The 23,752-nt window shown below is 40.8% G+C and overlaps 1 protein-coding gene across 1 annotated transcript in view; it reads left to right on the top strand.

Moving 5' to 3' along the window:
* The first annotated feature begins 13,937 nt into the window (after positions 1-13,937).
* NWD2 (NACHT and WD repeat domain containing 2) overlaps positions 13,938-23,752 on the top strand; it is a 172,899-nt gene continuing 163,084 nt past the window's right edge. Inside the window, exon 1 of the mRNA XM_014859336.3 lies at positions 13,938-20,144. Coding sequence (XP_014714822.2) covers positions 19,994-20,144 — 151 coding nt within the window. The 5' untranslated portion in view covers positions 13,938-19,993. The remainder of the gene's footprint in view (positions 20,145-23,752) is intronic.

Genomic DNA, 23,752 nt, shown 5'->3' with positions numbered 1-23,752 from the left:
ACTCTTTATACACTACCCTCTTTTTAAAATCATAGTTCTTATCAATACCTAGATGATCTTATTGATCGATTTATCAAACTGTTTATTTTCTGTTTGCTATACTAAAAAATGAGGCTTGTGTTCAATTTGGTATCCCAGTGCCTAGAATTGTGCCTAGATAGTCAACAAGCCTTCATGCTGTGTCAAACTCCTGAGCTTCTGGCTCAACTCCTTCGACACTCTGCCTATTTCCAGGCTTCCCTGTCCCACTTCCTCGCACCCTAACTGAGTTCCCTGTCATGTGTTTGAGCAGATGGGACCTCCCACTTCCCCTGAGGCAGATGGCATCCTCCATGGCTAGTGTAGGCAGGCTATCAGTAGCCTGGGATTTGAGCACACGATCAGAGTGAATAGGGCTGTGGAGTTTGGAAGAAATTGAGTGGGAGACGGAGGAAGAATGATTGTAAATGTCAGGCAGGCCAGAAGTCAAGCAGGCAAAGATGTGACAAGGGTGGCTATGGATACAAAGTTGATAACAAAAGGTGGTAGACTTGCTGTCTGGCCAGGGCCTAAACTCAGCTGTCATTTCTTCCTGGATGAGCACAGCAGAGAGAAGCAGACAGGGCCAGGCATACAAACCAGGTGTCTCATCAAAGATCTGTTTCTTAGAGATACAAAGACAGCAGGATTAGCTAAAACATCCGTATGCTTGTTAATGCGTCTTGTTAATACAGAGTCCTAAGAGCCAGGGTAACCCAAATGGAAGAGGGGCACATTTGGGCTTGAATTATCCCAGGGATGTCTGAGTTATCTGTGCTTTCTCACCTATAGCTTCAAAAGAAGGATGGCATCCTTTTTTCTTCAAGTAAAGTCCTATTTTAATTGTTTCCTCTTAACATTTTAGCTAAAGGGACCCTACTCCAAGTATACCTGCAAATGAGTGTGACCTCAAACAGAAGATAGGCATCCACTAAGAATCCCTACATCATTGACCTTGACCTGAATGTTATGATGAGTTAGGTAATAGTTTTTGATCTTAACTACTTTCCTTTTAATTATCTGAAATATCTAGACAATCACTTGCATTTCACTCTGCTAATGGAGAAATAGCCATGATGTTGTGAACTGTGGTTTGTATTAGTTATAACCCTTTGCAGTTGTATTAACCCAACCCAATCCCGTACAGAGGTCCAAATCTCCTACTAATCAAAGGACTTACCAGGGCCCAGGACTATTGAATGGCAGGCCATGAGAGAGCAGGCAGGGAAGTGTTCAAGTTCTTAGTTCTTTCATTCTCCTCTTGGTCCTCCTGACTTAAGGTTTTCACCTTGTCCCTCCAAACCATCCTTCCTCTCCCATTGATTGTTAGAGAAGTTTCTACCTTATCCCTCCTTTCTCCCAGCAGCAGTAATATCTAATCACTCCCAGTTGGGAGAGGAGGATGGACCTTCAGGTAAGATTCGTAGCTGTCACTTAGGTAGGAGGCTTGTTTGAACCATTGTTTCTACTTTGGTATGAGGTGGCGGAGGGAGAAAGTCCCTCCTGGATCAAGTGAGAGAGAAAAGAGGGAGATAAAAGCCCAGAAACAACCACATTATTGCTTGGAGACATAAAATTGACAAGGTTGCAATAACAGAAACCTTTTGAGATACTTAGACAAATAAGGGGGACTTCATTATAGAGGAAGGGTTTTCCATGGAACTGAAAGGCTGGGATGCAGGCAGGCCTCAAGAGTAACTGTGACTTAGGGATTCAAGCTCTCTCTGGACTCATTTTCTGCCTCTTGTCTCTTTTCTAAGTGTCTGCTGCATTTCTTTCCCTCTCTCTCACTCTTACTCTTCTCTCTTGCTTTCCAGATCTTTCTCTCCTTCTGGTGCTTACTGTAGTTCTTGACTCCACTCTGACTCTCTGTATAGACCAGCTTCCTCTGCTTCTCTGGTGCACATGGAAGAAACATGACCACTGATACCTTCTGGATTTACCTGTTACAGATCCAGCCATCCGAATTTCCAGGGAAAGAACTTTGACAAGTCTACTCTTGAACTGATCAATAGGGAGGGTGCTGAATTAATGTTATAGGAATATGGCAGTCAGAGCTAGTCCTGCAACCACGTGAAAGGTAGTCACAGAGTGGGAGAGCAAGGGATGAAAGATGAGTAGCACACATAATGAATATCTACTGTATAATTTACTTGCAATGCATGGCACATTGTCTTCCTTATTTACATTTGCCTAGTGTATTTCATCTTACTTGAGAACAAAGAAGAGCACCAGACTCTTAGAAATATTTGCAAACATATCTATCCATATGGTAGAGATCTTTTAGAAATCTCTATCAGCTACACTTAACTAAAGATAGGCTCCTGCTCTCATCATTTCAATTGTGAGAAATTTCTTGGTGTTCTGTGTGGTGGCCCACAAGATTAAATACTTTATTCTGTGTTTTTAACAGAGAGCTTTCTTTACTTTCTATAATTTTAATGTCATTGAACCAGATGGGAGTAAAGGAATTAGAAAATAATGATGCATAAAGTAAATATCAATTGTTGCTCCTTATTTTTGTTTTTAGAACTAAAATTTTAATTTCATTTTTTTTCCTCCCTCTGTTTGTCTTTCCTCAAGTTCCTGCTCCAATAGTCCATATCCTGTGATGACATGTATGCATTTCACAGTAAAAAGAAGACAGTAGATGCTCAAGTTCTTGCTGAAATAAATGGTGTTTATCTAACAGGAGCAAAGTATCATGTGACTGATTTTGCCCTTTCTCCTCTGATGGAACAAGCAAGTAGGGAAGAAATAAAATTTTTAAGTATACATCAATATACTTGGGAAGTCCTTTATGGATATTTCTGGAGTATTATTCATTATTGTCTTTGCAACTCTGGGCTGTGAAGGTTTTTTTCTTTTTTCAGAATTAGCAGTAGGTGTGGTTCCCTTAGGGAAGTACTAAAAATATTCTGCTCTACATATGGCTTTCTTGGTGTTACTGCAGGTATTCATGCCTTTGCTAGATGTCATAGCCTGTCTGCTATTTTGAAGATATTCCAAGATCATTTGCCAGGTATGGGCAATTCATTCTAGAAGCATTTATTAAGCATTTCCTCTATGCTGAGTGCTCTGTAATTCCAATAAACAAAACACTGAGATAAATGGTTACCATAAGGAATGGTTTTGCTTTTCACTCCTAGGAGACATTCTACATCTTTCCAAAAACCTTGACTATTAAGATAAGCTGGATAAATTTTAATTTATGGCTTATTCACTGTTCTTCTTTCCAAATGATTTGTGTTCCCCTATTCTTTCCAAAACCATAAGAGTTTTCAAAAATTGAAATCTGCTCCCATATCTTATTTTTTCTCATTTTAAAATAGCTTAAACTAAGATTTACATGTGCTAGTGGTAAGTGATTTTTTTTCCTGACTTTTTAACTGAAATTCTTACTGTTTTTCTCTGGAAGAGAAGAAAAGAAATATTTTTTATTGAAAATTTTTTTTAAAACCTGAAGATTTAAAAAAGAGGAATATTTCCTAAGAATAAGAACTGTTCTCTCTGTGTTTAGAGTTTTCTGTAAACCAGGTAGTGGAGTGTGGCCACTATCAGGTGAATTTGGTCACTATAACAAGCAATACTGACAAAGGACACATACGAAGCTTTCTAGAGGGAAGAGGTCCTTTCTGTAAGAACTGAAATTAATGAAGATATATGTCGAAGAGGAATGTGAAGGAAGTAGAGATTTGGATTTCTGGCAGCAAATACAGCCGTAAACTTTTGCTTCAAAGTCCATCTATAATGAAAGAATCAGCAATGCCTTGAAAACACTATCAGCACTGCTTTTAATTTAACAACCTCTTCAGAATGTAAAAATGACTCAAGTGCATGTATAACTGTACTGCCTAATGAATTTCTGGAACGAAGGGGGTCTGCATTAAAGCATTTCTATGAAAACTCTCAATTCAGTAGAATACAAGGTTTACCTCCAGACTGACTAGGAAAGTTTTGACATATTCCACAACTCCATATCCATGAAGTACCATTTTGCTCTCTAAGAGATTTTGCACAAAATACTAATAGCATCTTTAGCACAGAGCTTTAAGGTGTTGTGCGGCTACATTTTACAATCTTGATTTGCAAACAGAGATTCAGAAAGGTTAAGCGATTCCAGATTCTATTCTTTTCTGCCCTCATTAAGTTTGCAAGCCTCTGCCCAAGCCATATCTGGGAAGAAAACAAACTGTGACACAGATAACACTGTCCATCTGGGTCACCACACAGTTCTTAGTGATCCATCTGTACCGATACAAGAGATTCAGGTTGGCAAGACCGATTACTGTGCCACTGACACCTCGACTCACCTTGCTCTCCTCTTTTCTGAATTCCTGCTGTGTTCATCCTTGATTCACACATTGGGCTCTTAATCACTCGTAACTCTACACTGTTGCTTAATCATTTCATGTTCATTTATTCAACTGGCACACAATTATGAAACATTTACTGTGAAGAAAGCACTATTTGAAACTGGTGTGTGTATGTATGTATGTATGGGTTTTCTTTTTAATCTTACCCAATACCTCCATCTTATTCAAAAAGAAAGAAAGAATTTAAGGAAACTTGATTTTCTATTGCAGTGAGGAAAAATGGAGTCACCGTTCTCAGGAATTAAAACCTAAGAAAGAAGATAGGATTAATGTGGTGTTTGTTAAGACTCTCTCCACAAATATTCCAGTTGTTCTCTTTTCCTAGGTGTACGGTTGAGTTGAAATTACTCACCATCTCTGAAAGCAGATGTGACCATGTGACTACTTTTGGCCAATGAAACATGAAGTGATAAAGTGTAACTTCCAAGTGGAAGTTTAAGGGCCAGGAGGCAATTAGCCGCATTCCTTTTGTCCTACCATAGTGATCATAGAAGTATATGATAAAGTAGAGCTTCCACCAGCCAGGGTCTCACAGTGTCCTCTAAGACACTCTCCCAATCTTCACTGAATATGTAACATGTGTGAGGGAATAAATTTTACAGCATTCAACCATTCTGATTTTTTTAACAACTTCATTGAGATATAATTTATATATCACAAAATTCTCCTGTCTAAAGTACACAGTTCAATGTTTTTTAGTGTATTTATAAAGTTGTGTAACCATCACCATACTATAATTATAGAACACTTCATCAGAACAACATCATTTAGAAGACTCCATCAAAAAGAAATCTTGTACCCGTCAGCAGTCACTCCCCATTTCTCCCCCATGCTCCCAGCTTCAGGCAATCACTAATCTACTTCTGTCTCTATAAATTTACCTACTTTGGGCATTTCACATAAATTGACTTGTACAATGTGTGGTCATTTTCGACTGTTTTCTTTCACTAAGCATAATGTTTTGTAGGTTCACCCATGTTTTAGTTCCTCTCAGTAATATATTCCTTTTTATTGCTGAATACACTGTACGTATGTCACACATTTTGCTTATTCATTCATCATATGGTGGACACGTGGGTTGTTTCCACTTTTTGGCATTTATAAATAATGCTGTTACAAACATTTGTGTACAAGTTTTGTGCGGAAATATATTTTTGTTTCTCTTGGAATTTCTCTAGGAGTGAAATTGCTGGATTAAATGGTAATTGTGTTTAACAATTTGAAGAACTGCCAAACTATTTTCCAAAGTGACTGCATTATTTTACATTCACATCAGCAATGTATGAAAGTCCCAATTTCTTCACATCATCCCAATAATTGCTGTTATTGGCTTTTTTTATTATAGTCATTCAAGTGGGTGTGCAATGGCATTTTACTGTGGTTTTGATTTTCATTTTCCTAATGAGTAATGATGTCGTGCATCCTTTCATATACTTATTCTTCATTTGTAAATCTTTTTCTTGGAGAAATGTCTACTTAATTCTTCGATCATTTTATAATTGGTATATATGTCTTATTACTGAGTTAAAAGAGTTCATTACATAATTGATATACATGTAGGTCCCTTATCAAATATATAATTTGCAAGGATTTTCTCCCAATCTATGAGTTTTCAATTTCCTGACTTGTTTGCGAGACAAAGATTTTTAATTTTGAAGTCCAACGTCTCAATTTTTTCTTGTATCACTTGTGCCTTTAATGTTGTATCTAAGAAACCATCGCCTAAGCCAAGGTTACAAAGATTTGCTCCTATGGCTTTTTGTAACAATTTTATAGTTTTAGCTCCTATTTTTAGATTTATGATCCATTTCAAGTACATTTTTATGTATGGTGTAAGGTAGGGGTCCAAATTCATTCTTTTGCATGTTGATATCCAATTGTCTCAGAATCATTTGTTGAAAAGATTCTTATTTCTCTCATTGAATTATCTTGGCACCTTTGTAAAAAAAAAAAAAAAAAAGCAATTAACCATAAACATATGGGCTTATTTCTGGTCTCCTAATTCTGTTCTTCCAATTCTATTGTACATTGTCTATTCTATGCCAGTACCATACTGTATTAGCTACTGTAGCTTTGTAATAAGTTTTGAAATCTGGTAGTGTAAGTCCTTCAACCTCGCCATTATTTTTTTAGGATTGATTTGGCTAGTCTAGGTTTTTGCATTTCTGTGAATTTTAGGGTCAGCTTGTCAATGTCTGCCCCCCAAAAAAGCCCAAGTACTTTGGGGAGTATTGCCATCTTAACAATACTGAGTCTTCTGATCTATGAACATAGGATGTCTTTTCATTTATTTAGATCTTTAATTTTTCTTAACAGTTTTGTAGTTTTTTATGTATAAGTCCTGCAATTCTTTTGCTAAGTTTATTTTTAATGTTTTAGACTTTTGGATGCTATTGTGAATGAAACTGTTTTCTTAATTTCTTTCTTGTGTTTTTTATTGCTAATGTATAGAAGTGCAATTGATTTCTGTATATTGATCTTATATCCTGAAACTTGGTTGGAATTCATATTATTCCAAATTTTTTTAGTGGGTTCCTAGAGATTTTCTACATAGAAGATCATGTTGTCTGCAAACAAAGATGGTTTTACTTCTTCCTTTACAATTTAATGTCTTTTATTTCTTTTTGTTTGCTATTGGCATGTCTAGAACCTCTGGTACAATATTGATAAAAAGAAGCCCTGAGAATTTGAGGTTGGCTGTTATTTCAACATGACCTTCCCTTTATATCAATAATGCAAATATTAGAAGGAACAAAATAGAGATAGATTCCATCTAGTTGGCAAAATCAGGGAAGTATTTTCTAAGAGTAACCTGGACAGGATAAGCCTTGAGGGATGGAAGCAAAACCATTCAATATGAAAAAAATACAATATTGAGTTTTATACTTTGACTTAGAGTAAATCTGCAAAGGAAGAGTGGAGAGAAGACAAGAAAGACAAGTTAGGAACAGAATATTTGTGAAAAGCTATAGTGGAGAATTGAGAATGGAGATAGAAAGATCAATTAGGAGGCTCTTGGAAAAGCCTAGAGAGGAAATAGCAAGTGCCAGAGCAAGAAGTAGTTAGTTCTGCCTGTTCCCGGATCCTTCCTGTGCTCACATTTAGAGCTTCAACAGTACCTGCATTCTATTTACCCAGGCTATGATGCTAGAGGATATTTACTAAGCTACTGAGCATGACTCCAATACTGAGCCTTATTCCTGGCTCTATTTTGATCTTTGACCCCAATATTAGGAAGAGTATGGTTTTCCCAATTTCAAATTGCAAGATTGCTTTTGAGATTCTGTGATATCCTTTCCTGCCTTGCCAGAGGCCCAAGAATTGATGTGCTTTTCTCGCCTTTTTCACATTGCTATAGTTCATTCCTTACCTAAATTTTCTAATCTCGGTTAGACTGACTATAGAGTAAAACCCAATGTCCTCATCTCCTACTAGTAGCCCTGCAACCCTTGTACCCATCCACACAAACAAGACACAAAGGGCCAAAATTTCTCAAATGGAACTTTTTTTGTTCATTGGATTGTTTGATTTTGTTTGTTTTGACTAGACGCTATGGATATAAGCAAGAAATAACAAGAACTGCAAAGTTTTTAAAATCCAACATAGTCTTGCTGTCATGATCCCCTTTTGAATCAATAACTCTGAGTCTAGGTGAGCTTCTCTTCTAACAATAATTATCATTACTAAATACAAGACACTGTGTGAGATCCTTTAACATGTTTCCCACTCACCACTGCAAAGTAGGCATCTTATGTCTATTTCACAGAGAAGGACACTAAGGCTTAGAGAAGAGGTTTACTAGGCTATGGCCTCAATTAGTAAGTGTTGGAGCCAGTATTGGAACCTACATTTATCAATTTGTCTCTAAAACCCACATCCTGCTATCACAGCCTACTGCCTTTTTGCATAGAGCTCATCAAACCCCTTTTTGATTCCCGCTCTCGTATTGTTGGTCATTGTGACCCTCTGCTTCCATGCAGCCCTTTTTTCTAATGTCTTTTCAGGTACGTACTTGTCTTGTTGGGTTTATTTGTGTTTGAGAAACCTCTAAATTGATTGACGGTCATTTCATTAAACTCTCATCCCACACAGGCACCATCTTTTTGGAGTCTCGACTAGATTGGACTTCCTGAGAACAGAGTTTGTCTTTGAAACAAAGAAGTGTGTAACACATGTTTGACGAATAAATGGAAAAATAAATGAAATGGATGAATATATGAATGGACAAGTTTAATAACTCATTCTTGCAAGTGGCCTTTGCCCTGTTTAGATGTAATGTCACCCTTTAGCAGAAAGAATATGGAGTCTGCCATGGAGATTGAATCCCAGCTTTATTGCTTACAAGCTCTGTGAGGATAGATATATTACTTAACCTCTCTAAGCCTCAGATTAGTCATTTGTAAAATGAGTAATAATATCATATAGCATATGGAAGGCCATATGAGATAATGAAGATAATGAATGCAATACAGAGTAAACATTCATTGAGTATTACTTCCCTTTCCTTCCCTTTAAGACAAATGTTGCAACCTGAATTTCCTCCTAGTTTCCTTGTCTCGAGCTAGTTCTCCCTTGCCTGGGTAATTGTCTTGGTATGCTACCTAGCTTCTAGAGATGGAGTATATCATAATGTTTGAAACTCAGATTCTGGATCCAGGCCACTCGCATTAAAGTCCAGGCCCCACTGCATCCTAACTGTGTGATCTAGGCAAGTACCTTGGTATTACCTTGCCTCAGTCTCCCCATCTGAAAAATGGGAATAATAATAGTGCCTTTTATTAAATAACTTTATGTCTGTATATAAAGCTCATAGGACCATATCTAGCCCAATGAAAGATATTTAAATGTTTCTTATTATTGTTATTGATATTATTATTACTATCACTACTTTAGGCTCTTAAGTAAAAGAGCCCTACAGTGTTCTTCTTGGAGGTGGGATTCTAACTACTTCCTACTCTAACTAGGTAGCAATCTCTGCCTATTTCACCTGCAGTTGATCTCCACCTACTGAATGTTTACTACTGGATATCACAAGTGCCAGTTGCCTCTCTGTCTAAACTCTAAGTTGTTTGCTGTGGAAAATTGCCCCCAAGTACTTGCAATATCCTGAAGTTAGTCTGTCTCAACTTCAGGATCTATTTATTCTTTGTCTATCCATTTTGAGATATATAGATTCTATTGTTCCAAATTATTGTTCTATTATTCTATTGTTCAATAATTGTTCAATTATTCTATTGTTCCAAATCCAGTGATCCACTAGATCACTGAGTGGTGTGTGTGTGTGTGTGTGTGTGTGTTACACATCACCTCTGCTGTCACATGTATTCTGACTCACTGCTGTGAGCAGTCATGTCTCATTTCCAGATAGCAGCCCTTCCTCTTGTAATTCATTGTCTCTAATCTGCTGTGGTTTTACCAACCAGGAAAACCCAGATTGTTTGAATTTTGTATACAGTAAGTGTGAAGAGACCCTAACAGAGATCCTCTGGGGATCTCCCATGAGTCAAGGGAGTGAGTGTCAGTGTGTGAACTTTGTAACACATAGTCTAGATGCTTAGGGGATTCTTTTTAGCTCACTTTCTTATTCTTGGTTGTGGTCCAGGAGAGGTGAACTTTACCAGGCATCTGAGTCTTAGAGAGGTGGAGCATCATTATTCTAATTTTAATACCAGGAATGCAAAAAGCATTTAATTTATCTCTTATTCTTAGCATCCAAATGTTCTGGGCCATATAAGAGCAGAGGACGTATACTATACGTTTGCTAGGGAGAGGTGTGTAAGAGTTTCACAATCTAACCTCTGAATCTCCTTCAAGTGTTTAGAGAATTCTGCACAACCTGAGTTTAGATGCAGGACAGATCAGTCATTCTCCTTGGCTTCCTGGCCCCAGAAGCCAGAGTGAAGAACCATACAGGGCAATAGTGATGGCAACGTCTAGTGCCCAGTGGCAATAGTGCCACTGGTGGTATCCAGTGAATGGCACTGGTGGTGGCAGGGGTGCACTGCAGAGTTCAGGCTTCAGCAGCAGCAGTTGTCAATCCCATCCTAGATGTCCATTCCTGCGACACTTTATGTGTGGATCCAATGAGCTGACCTCTTATGATATGCTCCCATTTTCCAAGCCTGGTTCTCCAGGCCTCCCAACAACACTGTTACTATCCAAAAATTTTCCAGTAAATTGCTTATATGTTTAAGGCAATCAGCACCAGTTCTATTGTTTTCAGCCAAGAACCCTGTGTAGAACAGATGAGTGATTTCTTATTTTTCTATCTAAATCATACATAAACTATCAAAAGATAGTTTAGCCATATATTGGATTATGGTCAGCAAATTTTATTGTCACATCCCTACTAAGACAATTACTAAGAGAAGGTGGCAAAATTCTATTTTGACTTACCACTTCCTATTTAGTTTTACTCCTCTGAGTATAGGAAAAGCTAGCAAGTAGTGTTAAAGTCATTTTTAAAAACCACTTTTCCCCCCTATGTTTTCTTCTAGGAGTTTTACGGCTTAAGTCCTTAATCCATTTTGAGTTGATTTTTGTGTATGGTGTAACATAAGTGACAAATTTCATTCCTCTGCATAGGCATATCTAGTTTTCATAACAACATTTGTTGAAGAGACACTCCTTTCCCCATTTTGTATTCTTGGCACCCTTGTTGAAGATTAGTTGAGTGTATGTGCATGGGTTTATTTCTGGGCTCTGTATTCTATTCTGTTGGTAAATGTGTCTGGTTTTATGCCAATACCAGACAGTTTTGATTACTGTAGCTTTGTAATATAATTTGAAATCAGGAAGTGTGATACCTCCAGCTTTCTTCTTTTTGCTCAAGATTGCTTCTGCTATTTGGTATTTTGTTTCTATATGAATTTTAGGATTGTCTTCTCTTTTGGTCTTGGCAATGATTTTTTTGGATATGACACCAAAAGTACTGGCAACAAAAGCAAAAACAAATGAGTGACATTACATCAAACTAAAAAGCTTCTGCCCAGCAAAGGAAACCATCAACAAACCTAGAGAATGGGAGAAAAATATTTGTAAACTGTACATCTGATAAGAGGTTAATATCCAAAATATATAAGGAACTCATAAAACTTAATGGCCAAAACCCAAATAACCTGATTAAAACGGGGCAAAGGAACTGCATAGATACGTCTCCAAAGAAGACATATAGATGGCCGACAGGTATATGAAAAGATGCTCTACATCACTAATCATCAGGGAAATGCAAATCAAAACCACAATGAGATGTCACCTCACCACTATTACGAAGGATATCATTTAAAAAACAAAAGAAAACAAGTGATGGCAAGGATGTGGAAAAAAGAGTACACTTGCCATTGTACACTGTACACTATTGGTGGGAATGTATATTGGTACAGCCTTTATGGAAAACTGCATGGAGTTTCCTCAAAAAATTAAAAATAGAACTACCATATAATCCAGCTATCCCACTTCTTGGCATATATCCAAAGGGCTTGAAATCAGGATCTTGAAGAGATACCTGCATTACAATGTTTATTGCAACACTATTCGTAATGGCCAAGATATGGAAACAACATAAATGTCCATCAATGGATGAATGGATTTAAAAAACGTGGTATATACATATACTGGAATATTATGCAGCCTTAAAAAAAGAAAACAAATCCTACTATTTGTGATAACATGGACAGACCTAGAAGACATTATGTTAAGTTAAATAAGCCAGACACAGAAAGATAAATACAGTCATGTATCACTTAATAATGGGGATGCATTCTGAGAAATGCATCATTAGGCAATTTCGTCGTGTGAACATCATAGGGTATACTTACACAAACCTAGATGGTATAGCCTACTACATACCTGGGCTCTATGGTACTCATCTTACTGGACCACTGTTATATATACATTGACCACAACATCATTATGCATATAGTATGATGTCACTTATCTACGGAATCTAAAATAGTCAAACTCATAGAAGCAGAGAGTAGAATGGTGGTTGTCAGGGGCTAGGGGAAATGGGGAGAGGATGGTCAAAAAGTACAAGGTTTCAGTTATGCAAGATAAATAAGTTCTGGAGACCTACTATATGGCATGGTATCTATGGCTAATAATACTGTATTGTATGCTTAAAATTTTCTAAGAGGGTAGATCTTATTAAGTGTTTTACCACACACACAAACACACACATACACACACACAATAATAATAAAGGGGGCAGAAAAGTGATGGATATCCTTCACGGATGGATGGACCTTGGAGGTGATGAATATATCTATGACCTTGAAGGTGGTGATGGTTTCATGGTGTAACCCTATCCCCAAGCTCATTGAGTTGTATATGAAACATATACAGCTTTTTACATGTCAACCATACCTCAATAAAGTGGTTTTAAAAATCACTTTTTTAAATGAAAGGAAAGAATTACGGAAGTCTTTCTAAGGAAAGGTCCATTTGGAGGATCACCATGATCTCCTCACTAATTTGAAGCGTATAGCAATTATTTTCTGGTAGTGGGGGAAAAAGGGAACCTAGATAATTTTTTGCTACTTCCTAAGGCAATCTACAACAGTTTGACTTTAGTACCCATCTTGAAGTATGGTAACTTCCTAGAAGCGTGGAGAGATCCACAGGCAAATATCAACTCCAAATGACCATAAATGTGTTTATTTGACCACTTTGTTGTCCATTAACTCCTAAAAAAATTTTCAAGTAAGAGATAGTCAGTCTTCCCATGATGCCTGAGCTGTGGATTGGCCACATAATGCATCACAAGTATTAAAAACCAAAGAAATACGTGTGAGTGTGTGTACGCACACATGAGAGAGGGACAGAGGAAGAATATTCATAAGGCTGAGAGAGAACCAGAGATGAAACATGGAAAAACAATAATGTCCTTTTTCCAAAGGAAATTTTCAATTCCAGGTTCCAGTTTTTCTTGAGATTCAATTCTACTTCTGCCCTTGTGTTCTGTAATAAAATCCTATATTCTTAAAAGAAATGCCTTGTTGGTTTCAGTTATTTACTACTAAAAATCTTGACTAATGCAGAATTAGATCTATATTCAGTGTCTTTGAAAATGCTACACACAAATTTTTTTTTTGAGGAAGATTAGCCTTGAGCTAATATCTGCCACCAATCTTCTTCTTTTTTGGCTGAGGAAGATTGGCCCTGAGCTAACATCCGTGCCCACCTTCCTTTATTTTATATGTGGGACACCTGCCACAGCATAGTCCGACAAGCAGTACATAGTCCACATCCAGGATCCGAACCAGCAAACCCCAGGCCACCAAGGCGGATGTGTGTGAACTTAACCACTGCGCCACCAGGCTAGCCCCACAATTATATTTTTAGAATAAAAATATATTACAAATACATATAAACAAAAATATTAATGTAATATATATATTTTTATTTTAAAAAACTACACTATATTTATCTTGAGGGAAAGAAAATAAGTCTCCTAAGCTTTAAATTTGCTCCAAATGATAGTAGAATGATCTTCCCATACTTATCAAGAAGTGACAGGAATTGAGAATTTAAAACCTGTTTTTGAATGATTTGATTGGTAAATGTTTTTCAAAACTTCAAAGCAATCATAAATGCTGCCTATTGTCTACCTGGAACTAAATGTAAGTAACTTGTTGATTTCTCCCTATTGTTTTCTAAATTTAGACAATAGGATAATTTACATTCTTGAGAGGTGAACCAATAAGATGCAGAGTGCAACTCTGTAATTCAGGCTAAAGGACTGGGGGCCGTTATTTTGTGAAGAAATAAATTTTACCAAATAACAAATATAAAGCAGAACTGTAAGAGTGGAGAGAAAATGGGAAGAGGCACAGCCATAGTATTTTTTAAGAAAATAGAATCCACAGAATTACGTTTAGAGAGACAGTGACAGAGTTATCATCTATATTCAATTTTTGCAAGGAAAATATCCAAGAAAAACAATTTGTCCCATTAAAGCATTTTGGAAATAAAAGTAAAATCAGCATACATTCAAGCTTAACACTATTGTAGCTAAGCACAAGGATTTAAACAACGAGAAAACAAATACAATTGAAGTGGGCAAGACATTTAACATATTTGGGCCATGTCAGTATGGAACGCTGCAAAGAGAAGAATTTTCTTACCTCATTCATGTAGATTTAGCATTGCATAGTAGAAAGACTCCATCTAATGTAACAGTGAGAAAAATCTGGTTCACAGTCTAGCTTCACCATTTACTAGCTATCTGAATTTGGACAAGTCTTTAACCCTCTGAGCCTCTTGTACTTGTCTACAAAACTGAGCTGTTAATAGAATTAAAGGCTATGGAATTTAGCTTTTGCTCAATAAAAATACAGAAATAATGTAAATAGGCAATGTAGCTAACACTGCCGTGCCATTAGCGCGTTTTATACCCTATATTATTTGGTTTGCCTACCAACCAGTATAAAATTCATAGAGAGATGTGAATGACATTCATCAATTTGGCCAAATGACTGGTTGTATGTTGCTAGCCACGTGGTATATTGTCATTAATCTATGGTTTGGTGTCCAGAGATCATTTTGACACGGGCTCTGCCATCCACCAACTGAGTGAACTTAGACATGCCACTAAAATCCCTTGATCGGCTTTTTCATATTAAAACAAATCGGGGGGGATGGAATATCGTTAATGCAGAACCTACTACTACAGTGTTAGAACCAAAATGAGTTAACATGTATGGAAGTGCTTTGTAAAAATGAATCCTCCAAATAAATATCAGATGATGGAACAGGAGAGAAGAGGATGTTTAAAGGGACCATATTTGAGATTAATGAGGGAGAAAAAAACTTGGTGAAAATAAAACATTTAATTTAGAAATATAAAATAACCTTCAAATTTTTATTAAGAAATTTACCTTACTTTCTCCTGCTTTGTGTGGTATCATAATATGCGTGTTTAGAAGGTTGTAAGAGGCAGACTGATCAAAAATACACTAAACAGATTTGAAAGGGGGTGGATATAAAGTTAGCGTTTCTGACTCATGCAAACATCAGATAGCAATTCCAGAAAGGTGTAACTTTATTTAAAACTGAGTTGCTATGAATTCTCTCATGCCTCAGACACCTCTGAATCAACCATCTCTGTTGGCAAATTGTTATGCTGACAAATTCTCACATAAACTGAAAATTTCCATTTTGTAAACAAGTAAGTGGATTCCTGATGGTCTAGCTTATATCCCGAGCTGGAACTTTGGAAAGTAGAGTCCTTGTCTGAGTGACCCTGTATAATCCACTTCTCACATTAGCAAAGCAGATTCAAATATTTATCACCTAACTCAGAGAGCAAGCATGAATATTAAGGTAATATTAAGCCTGATACTCTTCTTCAAGTTTTGGAAACACAAAAACATGTCATTGGCTTCACTGGCTAGATCTCCTGAGGTAGTCAGAGTAGTGTGGTGTGTTAATTTTGTCATTATTATAACACTAGGGGCTCTGATTCCACTCCTGTTCACAAGAGGCCAAATCCAGAACACTGGTCCAGAAGCATCCAGGCCAGGATATTTGATGCACACAAACGTGAGTGTACACACAGGCAAATACAGATTGGGTGATAGATCTTCCTTCTGCTATGTCAGAGTCAGTCACAAGGGCTCTGGTTACGCCGGTGCTTTATGATCACCACCCATCACTTAAGCAGGATGAACTGGACATGTCACCCACCCATGCAGCTGGGTGAAAAATCACCAGTCATTGCAGGGAAGGGAAGTAGGTGAGGTACATTTGCATACCATGGACTTTGGAAGAGGCAACCTGCACCTACATCACAACAGGTGATGGATGTACATCACAAAAGGTATACAAGGGACTGCACTGTCCAAGAAGGGACATCAAGAGGGGAGATAAGAGGTATTGGGCCTAGACCCAAGATGCAGTGGGATGAAATGAGATACCTATTAAAAGACTAATATAGTGTCTAGCTTATAGATGCTCACTGTATCACTATTATTAGACACTAGTTTTCTTTCCTCCTGTTTTATAAAATTACCCTGTGGGAGGGGGATTATCTAAATATCCAGAGGAGTTGGAGTCCATGACCACGAGGTTCCTTGCAGCTCTACGTGTAGGATGAACTGAGCAGTAACTTTACCTTGGAGCAGCCGTGTTTCATCAAGGGCTGGGACCATTGTTTGATAAAGATACGACACCTCTCTATGGTCCTCTGGTCTGCTAACTGCAGTGAGTGAAAGGATGAAGAGGGCAATGCCTGTTCTTGATCACAAGTTTGGTCCCAAGCTCATTTTTCATGTACTTTTCTCCTCTTATTTCTAGCTGTTTTAAATTCTCCAGCCAACTTCAGGGATGATATGGGTTTTATGTGGGGCCTTATGAGGAAAAAACAGGACCCAAAGAAAACAAAGAAGTTGGAAGTGTTTTACATCCAATCAATACCCTGCAAGTTGGAAGAGTCTAGTCCTGTGTGATCTTCTTTCCCATTTGGAAAGCAGAGGTGATAACCAGCCTTCCACATCTGTGAACACAGGCCTGAACATCTATTTTCCAAGTTACTAAAGATGTCAGCCAGGACCAGAACTGGGCAAAACAAGAAAATAGAGGTGGTATGTTGCAAAGAGTACTGAGACAGGGGCCACAACACTGGATCCCAGATGTAGCATTAACTAGTGACATGACCTTGGACAGGCCGTTTCTCTTTTTTGAGCCTTGGTTTTCTCATGTGTAAAATGGGAGTAATACTAACATGATCAATATTTTCTGAAGAGGAGAAAATGTTTGTGAAGTGTTTTACACAGATATAAAAGCAAAGTTGTCTCCAAACTATAAGGCAGGGCCCACCTTTCACATTCATGCCCCCTCCTCCGGTTCCCTTTTCAGTTTCTTTCTCTCTCTCTCTTTCTCCACTTGTAGAGCCCACAGTTCCTCAGGGTGGGAAATAAATCTAGTTAATTCATAACAAAGTGTTAGCACCATGGCTGACTCTCCCCTTATACCATCTGCATGCTAATGAATGAATCTCTGGTTTTAAGATAGCAGACTTTTGCAAAGAGAGGATGGAAGATGGCAGGAGAAGAATGTATGTGCATGGGGGGAGGAGGAAGGTGAGTGACCCCGTACCCTTGAGTAGAAACCTCCCTGATAACCCAAAGACAGCAGCCCACTCTACCTGATGCAAAGCTGGCTGTGCAGGGAGCCCTTTAAAGCACGGACCCACAGAGAATGTGAAATTCTCTCTCCTCTGCATCCTTGGTCTGCAGTGACACTGGCAGATGCTAAACTTCGGCCTGTCTAGAACAGTTAATTAGGTTATAGAGGCTGCCAAAAAATCCCAAAGTCATTCTAAGAAAGTGCAACACTTGGAGATCAGAAGCAAGGTCAGAAGACACAAACACTAATCCTATTTTTAAGAGAGAAGCTATCAAATAAGCAGGTGGGGAGGAGGGAAGAAAGGCAGGCAGGCAGGTCCTTCACAATCTGGGAACTCGTCAGTCTCTTATAAACAACATTGAGATCAGGCATTAAGTGTTCCTGGGTACTTTCTCCAGTAATAAATACTATACACTCATAAAGGATGAGATATATACATATATATGAATATATAACCTGTTCCACAGGGCTCAGTTCATCCCTCCTGGGACACCAGAAGATCTTTCAGAGACTTCCTTCCACCTGGGAGTAATGAGGCTGGAAAAGGGAAGAGGATAATTTGCTAAATGGAATCAGCTGTGAACAAGTACCTGCGTCTATTCAGGGCTTCTTTATTGGTTGCATCAAATTATTACAAAGTAAGAACTGCTGTCTGCCCTCTGGTTCTCAATACTGGAGAGGTAGCCTTAAAAACCTAGAGACCCAATTCTTCCAAAAAGGTTACCTCAGAAAGTGTGTGTTGGGGATGGGGTGGGGCACCAGAATAAACAGCAGTGCGTAGGACTTCACTGCCACCAGCAGGGCCCAGAAGAAGTGCAGGCCAGGAGGAGAGGAGGCGCTGCCTACAGTAGAAGCCTCAGGTGAGAGGAGAAAACTTGGAGCTGAGTGGCCTTCACCGTGTGCCCAGCGCCTCCCCAATCTCAAAGATTTGGAAAAGCTGTTCTTCTTCTCTCAAAGACGGGAGTTCCTGCCCTAAAGCTCAAAATGACGGGTTTGGAGAATAAACTCCAATTAAGGCTCCAAACCCTCCCTCCTCCCTTCCCCCACCCCACAGCACAATCACACTTTTATTCTAAAAGGTCTTCCTTCCTGTCGTGGGATTTGCAGTATTTCGGTAGGTGCAGGGGAGTGTGGCCCAGAGATGGCAATTTTACGGCTGGGACCAGACCCCTCGCGCTCCGACCCCAGGTGGCACAGTCCCGCGTCCGCTCTGGTCACTGTGGATCAGCGTCAGTTGTAGCCGACTCTGGTTTGGCACCGACTTGGAAAAGCGGCCTATCGCCCACTCTGATTTTTCGCACCCCGCCCCAATGCGGGGCCACCTGCACTTTCCAGGACGTTGCGCGGGGCGGCGCTCCCCGGGGCCCGCACCCGCCCGCTGGGCAAGCTCTCGGCACCCGGCACCCGCACAGCCGGCGGGCCCCGGAGCCGCCGGGCTGCCTGAATGACTCGGGGCGGGAGCAGGAAGAACCCCCTCGTGCCTTAGAGACCTCGGAGGGCTCCCGGCGGAGAGCAGCTCTTGGAGAGGTTCCGCGACCACGCGGCGCGGAGCACGTGAGCGGCGCAGCTTAGCTATAAAAACCTCCGCTCTGCTGCGCGGGAGGAGCGAGCGGAGCGGCGGGACGAGGCCACCTGCGCCACGAGAGAGACAGGGCGATGGTGACACTCCCTCCAGGACGCCTGAGACAATCCGAGTTGTGATGCTTCAAATCCTCGGGGTCTGGGCTCTGTGCGTGCGTCTAACTTTGAGGCCGGATTCCAGGCACTTAGGCAAAGCCGCGCAGACGCCGACACGCGTGCATTCCCGAAAATGCTCAGGGCTTGTTTGACCTTTAGGAGAGTTGGAGGAGTAGCAGGAATCTCGGGCTAATTTCTTTCTTGTCCTCCACGGAGGAGGCAGCCACGAGCGCTCGAGCGCATCATCAGAGAAGCCCAGGAGGCCCCTGGGCTGCCCAAGGCCCCATCCCCTCCACCCTTTAAGCCGCGGGTAATTCTTGCGCCCCTCTGGCGGCAGGTTCCGGTAAACTAGGGACTCCTCTCGTAGATAAAGTTTGGTCTGCTCCTTCGCCCGCTCAGTCCCCGCCGCCGGGGCGGCCCCCTCCTCCCCGGCAGGGACGGGCGGGGAGATGGCCGCGGGCTGGGCGACCGGCGCGGGCGCTTCCCGGCGCAAAGGGGCGCCGCGCGCGTAGCCGCCGCCACGCTGACCTCCCGCTCGCGCCGGCTGCTGCGCTGAGCTCCGGCAGCGAGCAAAGGCAGACGCCCAGAGGGACAGGAGGCAGCGGCGAGAGGGGTCCGCGGGTCCGTATGGCCGCTACCCGCTGGCCGGTGGTGTGCGCCACGGAGCTCGCCGGCGGCGCCTCGGGCTCGGAGCGGCTCTGAGCCGCGCCGCCTGCGGGGATCGACCTAGCTGTTCCGCGGAGGCGCGGGCAGGAGCCCGAGGAGCAGACGGCGGCGGCTATTCCTCCCAGAGGGCGATGTGGCCGGCCGGTGCGGGCACCAAGCTGCCCTGTCCCCGGGACTCTGCGCTCCGGCGGGCGGCTTTCTCCGGAAACCTCACTGCCCTGCCTTCTCACCTCCTGCCCGCCGGCCGCAGCGTCCGGGTCTTCATCAGCGCCAACCCTGAAGGTGAGTCCCTCGCTCGGATTTGCCCGTCTGTCCTGTCCGTCTGTGCGGCGGGAAGCGGAGACAGTGGCCGCAGCATAGTCGTGTGCGCCGTGCGTCCCCTCCGCTCGCTTTCTGCGGCTAAAGCCGACTGCCCTGAGCGTGTGGGAATTTAATTTGAATCACTTCTTTTCCCCTCGCTCATCCCTCTCTGCCTGCTGACTTTCCCTAGGACACTTATTCTCGCCCCCTGGGTTACTTCGTCGGGTCGAGCTAAGAAACGTCCAAGGCCTTACCAAACGCTTCTGGAAGCTCCAACCTGCCACCACCACCGCCCGCTTTCTCTTTCTTTTAGTGGTTTCTTTTCCAAGGTTATCGCAGACGCAGAGTAGCTCCTCTCGCTCTGGGTTCTGGGGCAGCTTCCTGAATGGGGGCTCCTCGCTTTGATACTTGTTCTGGCTGAGGCAAAATGGGCATGGAGTTCTCTGAGACTCGCCTCTCGCGGATGCGATGGTGCCCTTCGTCTTGGAGGCCGAGGAGACCCCCCCCCCGCCCCCCCCGCCCCGTGAACCGAAGGCAGGTAGAAGTCGAGGCGAAACGCGCTGTGGGGTCCCGGGCGATGGTTTCGCGGGGAAGCCCTCAGGATGAGCTCATCTCCACGATTAGGTCCCGGGCTTGATCTCTGGGGTCCTGGAGCTTGGCCTTCTCAGTCGTGTTCCTGCTTAAGGCTGGGCACCTGGTAGGCGCTGGCTGAAAACTTGTTGATTTGTTGAATTCACAAATCACTGCGACTGAGCGCCCGATGGTTAATTCCTTGCTCATCACTTGCTTTCAGTTGTCGGTCCTGAATGTTAACTTTCATTCCCAGTAAGTGAAGAGAAAGTAAGATGCATTTGACTAGAGCTGGATGAAACTGCAGGAATTGCTCTTTTCTAGAAAAATAAATGTTCGGCTGTAAGATGAATTTATAGGACACTGAAATAGACGTGCGAGATCTGAGACTAACTTTTTCTGGACTCTGACAAGCCTGGGGTCTGACGACAAAGGAAAAAAGAAAGTTGACAACCATTTGAAAACTCAAGGCTCTGGTTGCTTGTGAAAATCATTCAGAGAGGACCAACCAAAGTAACTTCCTAAAAAATTGTTTAAAAAAGCACTAGCGGAAACTTCGGGTAAAGCTCGCATTATGGCACGGGGATTGGGAAAAGACTCAAATAGGTGACCCACAGTAGTTAGTATTAGAAGGACTTTGTGCTGTTGAGGGAGGGCATGACTGTCCTTTTATCAGTTTACAACTCACTTTCACAGAATTTAATAATTAAGGAGGCTCTTCGGAAGTTACAGCACACTAAAAATCCTTTTATCTCAAATATGTCTTCCAGGATTTTTACTTAAATGTGGATAAAGAAAACCGTGGAGATATGTGGCCCATTTAAGGACTTAAGAAAATCTACAACTTAACTTTTCAAAAATGTTGTTAAACCATTTTTAATGTGTTTGAGAGAATTGTGTTAGAAAATGTTTAGTCTTAAAAGTTTCATCTCTCTTAAGCTTAAAAAGAATCTCTTGAAGTGTTTAAATTTGCTGATGTAAAACTAGCTAAACTGTTTTTCTTTAGACAAATTGCTTCTAAAATACAGTGAGAATTCAGTTAAATCATCAGTTAATTTTTCCTTTAGACTTGTAATTTCTAGGATAGAAATCAATGAAAATGAATTTAAATTGAGTCAGCTTAACATTGAAGATTCAAGATTGTTATTTTTTTAAAGCCTGTACACGTGGTTTTTCAGATTCTCTAGTTTCTTGAAATCAAAGCTTTAGCATATGTTAATCTTAGGAAAGCAAACAGGAGGGAGTTGCCCATCATGCCTTCTGGCCACTGTTTGAGCTAGGCGGCTTGCACATTGATCTTAAAGACCAGAAATGTGAAGCTTACCTGAGAAGTTGCAATAGGGACAGGATCTCAAATTCTATACAAATTGGAAAGCCAAGGGTATGTTGAATAGAAAAGATGGAGGTGGGTATTTTTTAGGATCTGAACGTGAATTCAGCCTTGCAGTCTTGGTAAATGCTCTGTCAGAGGCAGCATTTTATCGAGAGATCTTTATGATGCAATTCAGGAAGCAAATGGTTGTGTTTTGGTACGATCCAATATTAGATTCTTGGCCAATACTCAGGAGCCTCTCCACTGTCAAATTAAGACAAAGAACATTATCTCTTACTTTCCTTTAGAAGCGGAAATTCAATTTATGCTCTAAAGCTGCTTTGTGTTGAACTCATAGCAATACTTTTAAGAATCTAGCAAGGGTTTCCCTTAGATTATTGCTTTCATAGATATTGCTTTACAAGGCTGTATGGAATTTCCCCATCAGTAATAATATATGTATTTAAAGATAATTATTATGATATAAAGATATATAATTATTATATTAATATATGTATTTAAGATATTTATTTATTATTTAAAGATAAATAATAAAGACAATGTATTTAAAATGGAAAAATTACTTTCCCATATAGTAGCTCATTCAGTATTTTAATTTTGATTTGCATCCTCAAACCCTGTGAGGATAGTGGACCAGAGAGTGTTCTGTTTTACAGATGAGAAAACCGAGGCTATATGGGGTTATGCTACTTGCCTGAACTCATATAGCAGAATGAAACAAGGTGGAGCCTACAGGGGACGCAGAACATCTCTCTTAGTATTCTTTGGCTCCAGTAGGTTCATGCCAGATTTCTGTGATATATCTTACCCCATATGGACAAGAAAATAAGCTGGATATAGTGGGTATGTGCTGTCCTTACTCTTGAAGCCTGAGCTGGAAGAAGCTGAGTAGCAGGAAGGAAACATGGCTGCCCCAACCCACTTCACCCCCACCGAGAGGTAGCCTTAGGGGCATTCAAGGAAATTTCAGAATGTTCTGAACTCTAATGGACATGTTCCTGTCCCAAAACATGTCTGCATTTGATCAGTCCCCAAGATATGACAGACACTGGAAAAGAACCAGTGAGGGGGAGGCAATAGTATTGTCCTGGATTCTCTTACGTGGATAAGCCTTGAACTTCATCTAGTCTCGCCTCCCACCCACTGTAGCAGTCCCATCTGTGGCATCTTTATTAATCCTTAGAAGTTTTCTAGTCATTTAGCCGCTGTCTCTCTGCCAGAACGGAACTTATATCTCCTTAGAACAAGGATTCTAAAATACATACAAAATCCGCCACTGTGATTAGCCGGAATTGTCCATGAATATGCAGAGGAGAGGAGCCTGCACAATTCTCTGCCTTTTATTGAAATTCGAGGGGGCCTAATAAGTCGTATTTCTCTTTCCTGCCTCAATTCTTAACCTATTTAGAGTAAGGTAATGTCTTAGTCATCTTGGGCTGCTCTAACAAATACCACAGACTGAGTGGCTTAAACAACAGACATTTATTTGTCACAGCTCTGGAGGCTGGAAAGTCCAAGATCAAGGTGCTGGCAGATTTGGTTCTTTGGAAGAGCTCTCTTCCTGGTTCTCAGATGGCCATCTTCTGAGACCAAGTCTCTGGTCTCTCTTCTCTTTCTTATAAGGGCACTCATCCCATGATGGAGCCCTACCCTCATGACCTCATCTAAACCTAATTACCTCCCAAAG

This window comes from Equus asinus, chromosome 3 (assembly GCF_041296235.1).
Source record: "Equus asinus isolate D_3611 breed Donkey chromosome 3, EquAss-T2T_v2, whole genome shotgun sequence".
NCBI lineage: Eukaryota > Metazoa > Chordata > Mammalia > Perissodactyla > Equidae > Equus > Equus asinus.
This window is presented reverse-complemented; position numbering and strand designations above follow the sequence as displayed.